We start from the raw sequence: 13,202 nt of genomic DNA, 5'->3' as shown, positions 1-13,202 counted from the left end.
ACGTGACTAAGACAGACGGAAGGACGAACATGGTTTTTATTATAATGAAGACTAGATGAAGGCTCAGCGTTGCACGGAAAATGAAAAAGTTTTTACATAAAAAATTTATTTTTTATGCTAAAAGAATTTATTTTTTGTGATAAAAACTTATTTTTTTTATCAATATATACAACATTTACCATTCTAACTTTTAAATGAAGACACTTGCTTACTTCTGTGTTCAGCCCATGGGTAATTCAAATATTTAAAAGCTCGAGGCATAGCTAAACAGATGGCTAAAAAACATTTCTCACTTCTTATGTTACACATTTGTTTAAGATTTTAAACAGCTTATAAACAGTGGCAGGTAATGTAACTGCGATTGACTAATTTTCTTTTCCGATGAATTTGAGTAACTTAAGCTAGTAGCCTAAGCTAATATTTTAATCTGAATGTATAAATCTCAACGTTTGTCTGTCGTTCATCTGTCCAGTTATAAGGATAAAGTTAGAGCAATGAAAAATTGCCTTCATAGTGAATTTGAACTCGTGACATTCAAATCGTGTGTCTACTAACAAGCGCATGTAATCAATTCGTTATGCGCGCAAAGCGGTTCTTGTCACGCCCATCGCTCTCACCATATACTGTACAGTATATCCTTATTGGATTGCACACACCAAACGTGCCCTTTTAATAATTAATTACTATTATCTTTTGTGTTTTTTACTTTTTTGAATTTTTCAATCAAATTTTTTTAACATGATCTATTTTTTAATAGTTACATTTCAAACATGCTGTTTCAATTTCAAATGTGCCGTTACACACCGGTAAACTTGTAAAAGCTAGGAGTAGGAATTACCTCAAAATTCTCTCTTCGTTCGGTCAAAGTATCACACAAAGAAAGTCCACTATCTTATTTTTATGTCTGTACCAGTATTAAGAGGTACCAGTATCGTCCATCAAAACTTTAAGTACAACGAGCTTTTGATGCAACAGTAACCTTTTTTATACACCAACACTTTCATGCACTATTTATGTATTTTTTCTCTTAAATTGTTTGAACAGCACAAAAACACATTTCTTATGATATGAAGTTTAAAAGTTAGAATGGTAAATGTTGTACATGTTAAATAAAAATAAGTTTTCTGTACTTTTTTATTACACAGGCATTCAGCTAGTATTTACTATAATAAGAGCAATAATTACTATAATATGTTTGTCTGAAGCCAACTAAGAGTAAGGAAAACTTATTGCACATCACAGGAATCAAACCCACACACTCATATGTGCAGATGGGAAGCTAAGTGCACTACCACTCCACCATACGGCCATCCTACCATGCTTCAGAATAATTTGGCATATAACCATTACACATCACGATCTCTCACGGCGCACTGAACTGAAGTGTGAATATAACCAGTACACATCACGATCTCTCACAGCGCACTGGACTGAAGTATGCATATAACCAGTACACATCATGATCTCTCACGGCGCACTGGATTGAAGTGTGCATATAACCAGTACACATCATGATCTCTCACAGCGCACTGGACTGAAGTATGCATATAACCAGTACACATCATGATCTCTCACAGCGCACTGGACTGAAGTGTGCATATAACCAGTACACATCATGATCTCTCACAGCGCACTGGACTGAAGTATGCATATAACCAGTACACATCATGATCTCTCACGGCGCACTGGACTGAAGTGTGCATATAACCAGTACACATCATGATCTCTCACAGTGTACTGGACTGAAGTGTGCATATAACCAGTACACATCATGATCTCTCACGGCGCACTGGACTGAAGTGTGCATATAACCAGTACACATCATGATCTCTCACAGCGCACTGAACTGAAGTGTGGATATAACCAGTACACATCATGATCTCTCACAGTGTACTGGACTAAAGTGTGCATATAACCAGTACACATCACGATCTCTCACAGCGTACTGGACTGAAGTGTGCATATAACCAGTACACATCATGATCTCTCACAGCGCACTGGACTGAAGTGTGCATATAACCAGTACACATCATGATCTCTCACAGCGCACTGAACTGAAGTGTGGATATAACCAGTACACATCATGATCTCTCACAGTGTACTGGACTAAAGTGTGCATATAACCAGTACACATCATGATCTCTCACAGTGTACTGGACTAAAGTGTGCATATAACCAGTACACATCATGATCTCTCACAGTGTACTGGACTGAAGTGTGAATATAACCAGTACACATCATGATCTCTCACAGCGCACTGGACTGAAGTGTGCATATAACCAGTACACATCATGATCTCTCACAGCGCACTGAACTGAAGTGTGCATATAACCAGTACACATCATGATCTCTCACAGCGCACTGGACTGAAGTGTGCATATAACCAGTACACATCATGATCTCTCACAGTGCACTGGACTGAAGAGTGCGAGTGAGCGTATTTCAATCAATTGCTATTAACTGAACATACGAATGACGACAGACAAACACTTGATTTTATATGTATAAAAATATAAAAAACACAGTATGCCCTACAAGTCTGTTCACAAAGATCCTGCACATACAGATTTAATCGCTAGTTTCGTGTAAAATACATATTTCTTCTAGCAAGTCTCTAGTGGATTTAGTCGACAAGATTCCAATTACAGGGAATCTACACTGCAGCTTCTTACAGAGCTGTAGTGATACTTATGTTAATAAATGCATCTGCTGGTACTGAATATTTCTGTGCGTCGTGAATGGCTAAATACTTCAAACTCGAGCTTTCTGCTAGCTCTTTTTGCTAGCTCATTTCTGTTTATATAACTAGTTTGAATTAACTAGGTAACAACAAAAAATTTCATAACGGAAAGTCTGTTGTAATCGGTATGCATAACATTTTTACAGAGTTTATCCTTGACCAGTTTTTGGCTAAACAATAATCGTATTAATCCTAAAGCTTGCTTTTTACATATTTTATGTATGTTTTATATTTTATTTTATCTAACGCCAACTTTATTATATTAGTTATTCATTAGTTTTTCGTTTGTTTAGTATACTGCTCTTTAGTTTACTTGCTGTGGAAAACATAAAATTGTAAAATATGATTATCGCTTACCACAGTAAAGGTATATTATATCAATATATAATATAGCTTCATAATATTTCCACAATATAACTCACAATATTAACTACGACTCTTTATAAGGGATATTCAGTGACATCCTCGAATATCATCTTAGCGATGTCCAACAACTGGGTAGGATGAAGGTCACAATGGAAGAACAATTCCCAAAATATGATTTTATAAATTGTTCAAAGCAACAGTTTTTAAAGCGAAAAAGGAGAAAGCTGATAAAAATATAAAATAAAACGTAACAGTAAATGTATAAACTAAATTGGTTTAAACTTGACCTAGTTTAAGTCAGGGTAAGTTATGTCATGTTTCATTTACGGTACTTTAATTTCCACATCTATGCATTGCTAGACTACAACCACATTCTCATATCACTATGGTAACAAATAACCTATTAATTAGTCATTGTTATTCTACTTCATTTTTATTAGTTAAAAAAAGTAAATACACTTCAATTTAATGTTGAGCAGCTTTGATATGTCTGAAGGCCTAAAAATTGACAATCTCACATGCAAAAAAGCTATTGTTGAGGGCGCCCTGAATACATACATGAGATAATGTCAGATGTGTGTTATTAGCTCTCCTTGATCCATGGGAGAAGATGACATTTACCACACATGAACAATAGTCATCAAACAGCATTTAAGCAAATCTAGCTTTTTAACTCTGTATTGATTCTTCTTACGGATTAGCATACAAATTTAAATTAAACGTCTTTACATAAATAATTTTGAGCAGAGAAAAATATCGCTTTTACTGCATATCATAATAAAAGATAACTTACCCATCAAAATAGCAGATGACCACATAATGGTAGGTGAATAGCTACTAATGGGAAAGAATCTGAACCAAACTGTCAAGATTCACTTATACAACGAGACAACCGTGTAATGTCTGTGTAATCATTATATAAGGGTTATAAAAGTGTATGACCGAGCTATCATGTATGTAATAATTATTACCTCATAATAGTGACAACAAAATTACTAGCGTGAAGCAACTATAGTTCCTTAAATAGAACTACTCTTGGAGTTGCAGTACTGTAGCAGTTTGCATTAATAATTGGTGCTACCAGTTTCATGACCTGCTGTTTGACAAGGAGCGCAGGTAGTGAAATCAAACTCATTCTGTAGCTGAAACACAATTCCAGCCTATATAGAGATATTACTAGCAGAGAAATATTGTCTAAATTTAAAATGCTTGTTTAAATTTAATAATTTGCCACCTATTATCCGCTCTCTTAAAAGAGAAAGATATTTTATGTCAGACCATGCTTTTATTTGATTGGCTAATTGTTGCCGTTTTATGACTCTTGTATGTCATAAACTGAAAAATAATTGTGTTCGAAATGAAATTGCTTAACCCTTTCGCTGCCGTAAACGCATTTATGTGTTTTCTAGGGTCGACTGTCATAGACGCATTTTTGCGACTTTTCCAGCAATTGTGTGGTAATTTAATTTTATTATTCGTTGACAACATAACCCACGGTCTAAAAACGAATGGTTTTGTGTAAGTTCATTAAGTACTGCGAGTCAGAAAATAGGTAATTAGTTATGTTGATGACATTATAGCCAATTCAGATTCAGATTTTCGTGATTATACAGATAATTAAAGTAGCAGCACTGTCTCTGATAGTGGTGAAAGTAATGGTTTTGTAAGAGTAAGGAACATTGTGAAGGATCGTGTTAGCTTTGCATCGATCGTAGCTTCACATAGCTATCATCCCACAAAGTATAGATCCATTGAATTTTTGCATAGCAATGTTAGTTAAAATGTTGGCAAAATAAAATATGTAACAGAAATGTTCTAGATAGTGATAGAAATTGAAAAAATACTGTATCATATCATGAAGCAATATCGGCAATTTCCGGTAAAATGGCTGGCACTACGCCGATAGCCGAATTTGTACATGTTTGGCAGTGAAACGGTTGATAAAGTAAAAAAAAATTAACTTTTTGTCTGACAAAGAATGGTAGAAGAGCAGTAGCTGAGCCACTATTAAGCGCAGCAAGGGAGGGAAAAGCAATATTTGTTTTTGAGCAATAGTTTTTGAGCTTTTAAGAGCTTGTAATCACTTTTCCACACATTTGGCACCTACAACACAACAGAGTAAGACACGGTGAATCTTTTGATACCAAATAACTGTAATGTGAATTTTGTTGCAAGTCAACCTTTAAAAAAAATTCCCGTCCTTGATGTATAAAGGGCAAAGATAATATCTGGTTGTGTGCTTTGGGGGAGTCATAAGGAGTGACCACTGGACAACTGATGCACATAATGTACGATATGTAAAGGTAACAAAAGGGTGCAAGCTTGGAACCAAATGATTTGGTGATGCTTAATTCAGCTGGGCCAAGGGCAACCGGAGCTAACATGTGATTGGGCTATTATTGATATAGTTTGAGAACTACATGTAGTTTGTAGTTAAGCTTTATTGTGACCACCCAGGTAGAGAACAGAAAGCAAAGTGATTATCAACATAACATGTGATGAGTCACTAACATGTGATTGGCCAACAAAAGCACAAGCGACACTAACGAACAGCAGCTGCTTCATCAAAACTAGGTCAAAAACTGGACATCAGTAATTAAGGGAGAAGGCAACTCCTAAATGCTAAAACACAACTATAAAGTTACAAACAAGTCTTATAACAACACTCCCACTTAGTTCAGTTAACAACAGTTATCAGTGAATACAACATAAACATCGCTCCTTCACAAACAATCAATGAAAATGGGATTCAAACTGCAACAAATATGATAGAGTGATCACAAGAAAGGAAATGGTGAGAATGAAATGACCATTCATTTACTAAAATCTCAGCAGGTGACCACTCAGCAGGTGACCTGCTATCTCAGCAAGTGACCACTTTGATTGTTTTGTCTGAGATATATGCAGTTCTAAAGCCATTATTTTGTTGCCATAGTTCCAACGCCAAAAGGTAAGCCATTGCGCAGTCTAACGACACACCTGTATTGAGAATTTGAAGTCTGATTAATCATATTCTGGTACAAACAGCACAAACTGGTGAACTTTTTACAATGGATGGATACTTTGCCAAACACTGCGATACTTTCTACAGCCTCACACCTTGCAATGGGTTCCTTGATATAACTTTTAATGTTGCGATACACGTTGCTGTATTGTTGCGACTTTTGACTGGTAAACAATTGAAGGTACTCAAGTGAATAATTCAAAATTTTATTGTATGAGTTTAAAATTTTATTCGTGAAACAGATTTCTGCATTGGAGTCATTTATCTGCTTGCAGCTACCAAGCGAGTAACAAGAAACAAATCCAACTCATCATAACTTTTCTACATAAAATACAAATTTACAAAAGGTAAAATACAAACTTTATTCATTCCAGTGAAGTAAAAGATTAGAGGTGATATTATACAGAGAAGCTGGTAGTAACATACTAAGTAAGCTGGGCGCTTCTTTTCATTATATAAATAGAAGTCATCCTTCAACACTTCTCTCCATTACTCTCTGGAAGAACGGCTGAGTGTAGCTACAAGACAACAAAAATTCATAGTGTAGAGTAACTGATGCGTGATGTGTGTGGCCAAAGGAAGTTGCTCAAATATAACTTGCTTGATCTAATGTGGAAAACAGAAACACAGATGATGCTGCTGGAGAAGAAAAATTCAGTCCAGTTGGTGTCTGCATGTGAAAAAACCTGGTCACGGCAAACTGAGATGCAAACATAAAATCCACTGACATCGATTTGAAACTTGTTTATTCCTACTAAAAATCTACAGTTCTTAAAGTTTAAACAGTTTCAAGGAAATCTTGACTATAATAAAAGCTGTGTTCGTCAGAAGCCACTGTTGGATGTTGGAAAAGATATTACATCGTACAGGATTCGAACCCACAACCATAGGCTTGGTAGACCATTTGTCTTCCGATTGCTAACCATATAAATCTTTTGTTTTCCATGTTTTAGAAGTACTGTGCATTCAGTAATTCTTTATTGGCACACCTGATGATCTCTCAGACTATACCAGACTGCCAAAGAATTGGTAAGTGATAATTTTTCAAAAATAATTTTTCACTCTTCAGGTTCACAGTGAGGTATCGCCTTCAACCATCACTCAGGCAGCCCACGAACAGTATACTTGTTAATAGACTAATAGCACCAAATAGCAGTACAGTATCATCAAAACATAAGCTATGACACTTCTTAAGAGAAACATACAAACACAAGAGTTTGATGAGTTGTTACTGCCTCAAAGCAGCGCTGTTCATGTGAACTCGGAACTGCACATGAACCTGCCGATTACAAAATACCCTTACTTTACATGGCTGACTAATGGAGTGCATCAGACGACTGTTTATATGAAGTTAGGGAAGGTGTTCTGAAGGCCCGCAGAGGAAATTCTAAAACTGACAACCTTACGCTATATAAGAACTACCGCAAAACCTCTACTTGAGCGCCGTGGCGCCGTATTCTCCGACCCTGCCCAATATAGTGGCGTTTTATTAGAGGTGACATTAAATAGAGGGTGGCGCTGTATATTCCGACTAGCTGATCAGAATTTTGGGAAGATTAATTTAACTCTTTTACTGGCGAATCGATGCTAATGTTGCTTATATTTATCACTCTCCCTCAGGAAGGGTGACATTATTGTCGTCGGTATCAGCATTTCTACTGAATGGTTTTATATATGCCGAAATATCCGATCGAGTGAAACAAGGAGCTACTTTGAGTAAAAAATATTAGACCAACACAATTAATACTTATTCCAATTGTGTCGTTTTCAAAGGATTACAGGAAAAAGCCGAAAAACTAGAGTTAGAAAACGAACTTCACTAAAATGCGAAACCGGCTAGTATTACATCGTATGGTGTTTCTGCGGAGTGTTATCATCATTCATCAAAACATTTTAATCAATTGACTGCCGCATCACTCGTTGCTCCATGTGCTTCGGTGCAGCCTTTTTTCACTTGAAAACAGCATTTTGTTTTGGCTCCTGCTATTTAATTACTTGTTCTATCTGGCCCAAATTAACAATATATCATTAGAACACCCTTAACCACAGAATATAAGCAATAATACGTCTTGGGTGGCTTGAGAGCAAACCAGCTGATGCCTAATACAAAAAGCTAGTTTTTTGAAATACTAATACAACCGCCTCAGCTCGAGTTCATACTGCATAAATATTAGCTGTTTTATTTTGCTGTTAGAAAGGTAAATATAACATGAAAGCAGTTTGAAAAAGCAAGAATAAATTAATGCAGAGCTATATTAAGAGATATGAATATAAAACAAACCGGAAGAGGAGCTCTGGAAAAACCTAATATCGACTAACAAATAAATTTCTATCATTCAGAATATAAATATCGATGACAGAAACTTCCTAAAACGAATGGCAATTAGCTCGTCAACAATGAATGGTTTCGAATTTAGACTGAAAAACATTGTAACAACATAAGACAGAAAAAACGAAACAAAAAAGTGAATTTTCTTTATAGAAACGAGAGGTTTCAGATTTGCAAGACTTTTGCAAAACATTGTTTTTGTATACATAGTTTGCTCATTCATGGGTTAATAAATTTAAGAGATACTGCAGATTAGCAGAAATGTTAAAATAGGACTGAAAAGGTTAAAGCCTTCATATTATGTTGTAAACCACGCTTATGAACAAATCTGAAGATAGGTCAAAGTTAGACCTTGGTGACTTTGAATCAGCGTATAGTTCTGATGATCATGAGGATCGATCTCCTCAGGTACACCCTCACTATAACCATGTTAACAACGAAAGAATTGTTATTGATGTAATCTAGTCATTATTTGTACCATTTCGTGGAGAATCTTTTACCAATCACTCTCGATTATGAGTTCGTAAAGAGCAAACATAATAAAGGTCACAGCGGTGTTCTATTATTGAAATAAAGGGTTTATTAATTTCAAGCTTTCAAATAGAGGGTTTACAGTAAATAAAATATCTAAGACAGTTACATTTCAGCGATTCCTATCTCACTATACCATAATGGCAGGGAAGTGTCTGTAGATGTCAAATTTAGAAATGCCAAAAATTTTATCAGAGAATGAGTAAAATTTTTGTGTAACACTAATAATAGTATTACTACTAGTTAGGATAATCATAGTAATACTACTAACCCTAATAATAGCAGTAATGGGCTCTTTTTGTATATGAACTAGGCCTAAACTGCTTCCTTAACCAAAATAAAGGTCGTTACAAAAGCAACAGCATAAAATATTACTTTGACAGTGGTAAAAGTACGAGGATAGATACAGGAAATGCCAGTTTGGTAAAGAACAAATTAAACCAAGTAAAATACAACTCAGAAACCATGTCAATCATAAGCTCTGCTACGCTAAGGCATTTGTGCAGTCAAATCTCAAGAAAAATTGAGCTGACACCGTGTCTCACCTATTTACAAGTGCGTTGTAATGGATAATTGATTAACCTTCAGTGTTAACCTTCCGTGTTAAATTTCAGTGTTACCATTCAGTGTTAACTTTCAGTGTTAACCTTCAGTGCTAACCTTCAGTATTAATCTTCAATGTTAACTTTCAGTGTTAACATCCAGTGTTAACTAATAGAATTAGTAATTAGTAATAATTAGTAAGTACTCTTCTTTCAAATAATTATTTTTTAGTTAAAAAAACTATGATTGTTTACAGAAGGCTGACACGACTGGTCAAAGGTCACTTGGCCGTGAAAAACCAAACCCAGATAGATATAACAGGCAACTATCCCATAAGTTAGTGGATGATCGCGTTGCATTTGATTGAAAAAAATAAAATTACACAAAAACACCGAGTGCATAAGAGATGACAATTGTTCTTACCGCATCTGCAAGTGAGAGCCAGTCAAAAGACTTTTTAGTACAGTTGTCACCCGTAGGCGCGTGATCAAGTTCCCAATGAGTGAAGACATCAAACTGGTCCTGTACAATAAACTCCCGATCTGTCTCCTCGGAGTTGGAAGCTACCGACTCCTTCATCACCAACCCTAGGTAAGTCAGCAACACACCTTATCGATATGCAAAGTGATACAATGGAAAAAATTTGTTGGAAAATTAAAATTCTCATATACAGCTTTATTACTCATTACGAATTTAGTCAACAGCCATAAACTAGATAAATTAGATAACTAGCCATAAATTAAATTTATCCTTATTTTGTACTGATATAAAATATGTAAACCAAACAGCTGTAAATTATGTTTTTGAATGATTATGCAGGCTAAATTCTGAACATTTAACTTTTTATTGGTTAAAAATAGCAATATGAACAGATATGATCACACCACATACACCTTCGTTGCTTATTTTATGTCATATATATATATATATATATATATATATATATATATATATATATATATACTGAATTTTAAACTGAACTTTACACTGCTCTTTTATTATCTATTTTATAGATCAGCTCAGGAAACTTCGAGCACTTTTATGGACAACGGGATACAATTCTGATTGATATATATATATATATATATATATATATATATAAGTTCACATTACAGTTATTTGGTATCAAAAGGCTCACCATGTCTTACTCTGCTGTGTTGTAAGTGCAGAATATGTGAAAACTATATATATATATATATATATATATAGTTTCCAACTATATATATATATATATATATATATATATATATATATAGTTTCCACATATTCTGCACTTACAACACAGCAGAGTAAGACATGGTGAGCCTTTTGATACCAAATAACTGTAATGTGAACTTTGTTGCAAGTCAACCTTTAAGTCACATACATATATATAACATTTCCAATAAAGGCTTCCAGTTTATTTCCCACCACTATAGTATATAAAAGCTACGTCAGCTAAATGTATTACTTTCAGGCTTATTACCTTTATATGTGGAAGGAATATTTGTTGTGAGACCCTTTAAAGGACGGCCACGGAAAGAAGATACTAGAACATCTCCCTCTGTAAGCAAAAACAAAACAATAACGCAGAGCAGAAAGAGTGTGTGGATAAAATCAGTGGTACAAAATGTACAGTAGGGAGAAACCACTTTACATACCTTTCTCTACTTTAAAATATTCATCTAGTTTTGCTTCTCCATTGTGGTCAATAGAGCATGGTACTAGCTGGATATCATTTGTAGAATCTTTTAGATTAGTAACCAATCTCACTTGTATGCTTTGGTCATGTTTGCGAGACATCTGAATAAGAAAGAAAACAACTCTATGTTTTGACTCGCTGTGATACATATAGCATTTATAATATACAAACAGCTACAAAAATGGTCTCATAACCAAATAATATATCAAATTTATATCAAGCAACTTTCAATATTTCATTGTATAGCTTACTACTGCATCCACAATTTGGGAAAACCTTATAATAGGTGTTGGTTTCTTCACAGGTCAATTCTGATTGTTTTGTTGAAGCAATACCAAGAGCAGATAACCACATAATAAAACAAAGCCAACTTCGGTCCCAAAAGAAACTGAAAAACGCTATCCCAGGATTTCTCAGTGTCCATTATTGGCCATAGGTAAAGATTACCCATTATATTATTGCTGAAACAAAAACGTCTGATGTATTCTGCCAAACCAAGCAATGCAGGTGCTCTCATTAACGTTTGTCATGTATCGACAGGTGTTCTAGTAAATAAAAGTCATGTATTTGTAAGTTGCCTAAGAATTTCAGGCAGTTTATTTGTAGATGCTTTAGTAACTGAATGCTGTTTATCTGCAAGTGCTCTCGTAATGTATGCCATGCACCTGCAGGTGCTCTAATGAAATGGGATGACCTTGCTAGCTTATTACAATTGTGTTTTTGAACTATGTTTATCGTCATTGAGGTTTTTGTGTAAATGAATATGATCAAAGCCTAAACCGCTGCCCTTAACCAAAATACATGCTGTTAAAAAAGCAGCATCATAAAAAATTGTCTTAAAACTATTAAAAAATAAGAAGGTGAATACAGGAAATGCCAGATTGGTACAGAACAAAAAAACAGCAAATTGAACATGAAAATAGACCCTTTGTACTTTAGTTGCTAGTCAAGCTGCTTGGAAAAATGATGACATGGAAAATCTAATGGAAGTACTTAAAAATAGTTTCCTATAATATGTTCTAGATATAGGATAAGCATGATGTTCAAGTTTGGTGTGTTCAATGGTTTTTGTTTGCAGGAAGTAGGTATGAACTGGCTGGCTATATGGAATAACCTATTAGAGCACTTTAGACAGAATAGATTAAGAAATACCAAATTCTGAGGGCCTCCAATCATTGACAAACACATTATTAAACACATACTTATTATAAATGGGTGTTTTATGACATTTAATTTATTTCAAGCTTTTTTGGCAAATAATATATAAAATATTACAGATTAAAATGACTGGTTTTGGTAACATCTTTTGTTTAAAGCAATTCAATTAGGGTGTTGAGTGTAATTTTCAAACTTACCGTGAAACCTCTAATTGAACGCCACCTCTATTTGAACGCCACCTCCAATTGACTGCCACCTCTAATTGACCGCCACTTCCAATTGACCGCCACCTCCAATTGACTGCCACCTCCAATTGACCGCCACCTCCAATTGACCGCCACTATGGAGGAAGGGTTGAAAAATAGAGCACCATGGCGTTTTATTAGAGGTTTATGGTAGTTTTCAAAAATTAAGTCTTTTTAGCAAACCTGGTGTATTATAAACTTGTAACGATATGAAGGGTAAGTAGCTGATGAATAGGAATAATCTCTCCCTCGGTCGGTCTGGCTATGACTGTCTAATGGTTTTAACTTTATTTTAGTTTTAACGGTTTCAGGCCATCTATTAGCATTTAATTTTATTGGCTTTGCTACACACATTATTTGTAACATAGTCTGTGTCTACTATGGCTACTATTGCCAATACAGAGTTATAAATACACCAACTTATAAAACTTATAACAATATATAGCTTATTTAAACATCTATTTAACCGCTACTTGGACATTCTCTGATCTTTATGAACCTATGATACCAAGTGATCAGTAAAAAAGTGTCCACCAAATGGTGTTAATAATGACACGGTTACATCAATAACAATTGATTCTTTTGTGGTTGCTATTCGTATCAAA

General features: G+C 34.8%; 1 protein-coding gene across 1 annotated transcript; it reads right to left on the bottom strand.

Moving 5' to 3' along the window:
• Positions 1-6,314: 6,314 nt before the first annotated feature.
• Positions 6,315-11,295, bottom strand: LOC137397423 (ribonuclease H2 subunit C-like). Its single transcript, XM_068083712.1, has 4 exons — positions 11,154-11,295; positions 10,979-11,056; positions 9,937-10,100; positions 6,315-6,628 (listed from the first exon to the last, which is right to left on the bottom strand). Exons 1-4 carry the CDS (start codon positions 11,293-11,295, stop codon positions 6,584-6,586), a joined length of 429 nt encoding a protein of 142 aa, XP_067939813.1. The 3' UTR covers positions 6,315-6,583.
• Between the last annotated feature and the right edge of the window lie 1,907 nt (positions 11,296-13,202).

The sequence above is a fragment of the Watersipora subatra genome, chromosome 5, assembly GCF_963576615.1.
Source record: "Watersipora subatra chromosome 5, tzWatSuba1.1, whole genome shotgun sequence".
In the NCBI taxonomy this organism is placed as follows: Eukaryota; Metazoa; Bryozoa; class Gymnolaemata; order Cheilostomatida; family Watersiporidae; genus Watersipora; species Watersipora subatra.
This window is presented reverse-complemented; position numbering and strand designations above follow the sequence as displayed.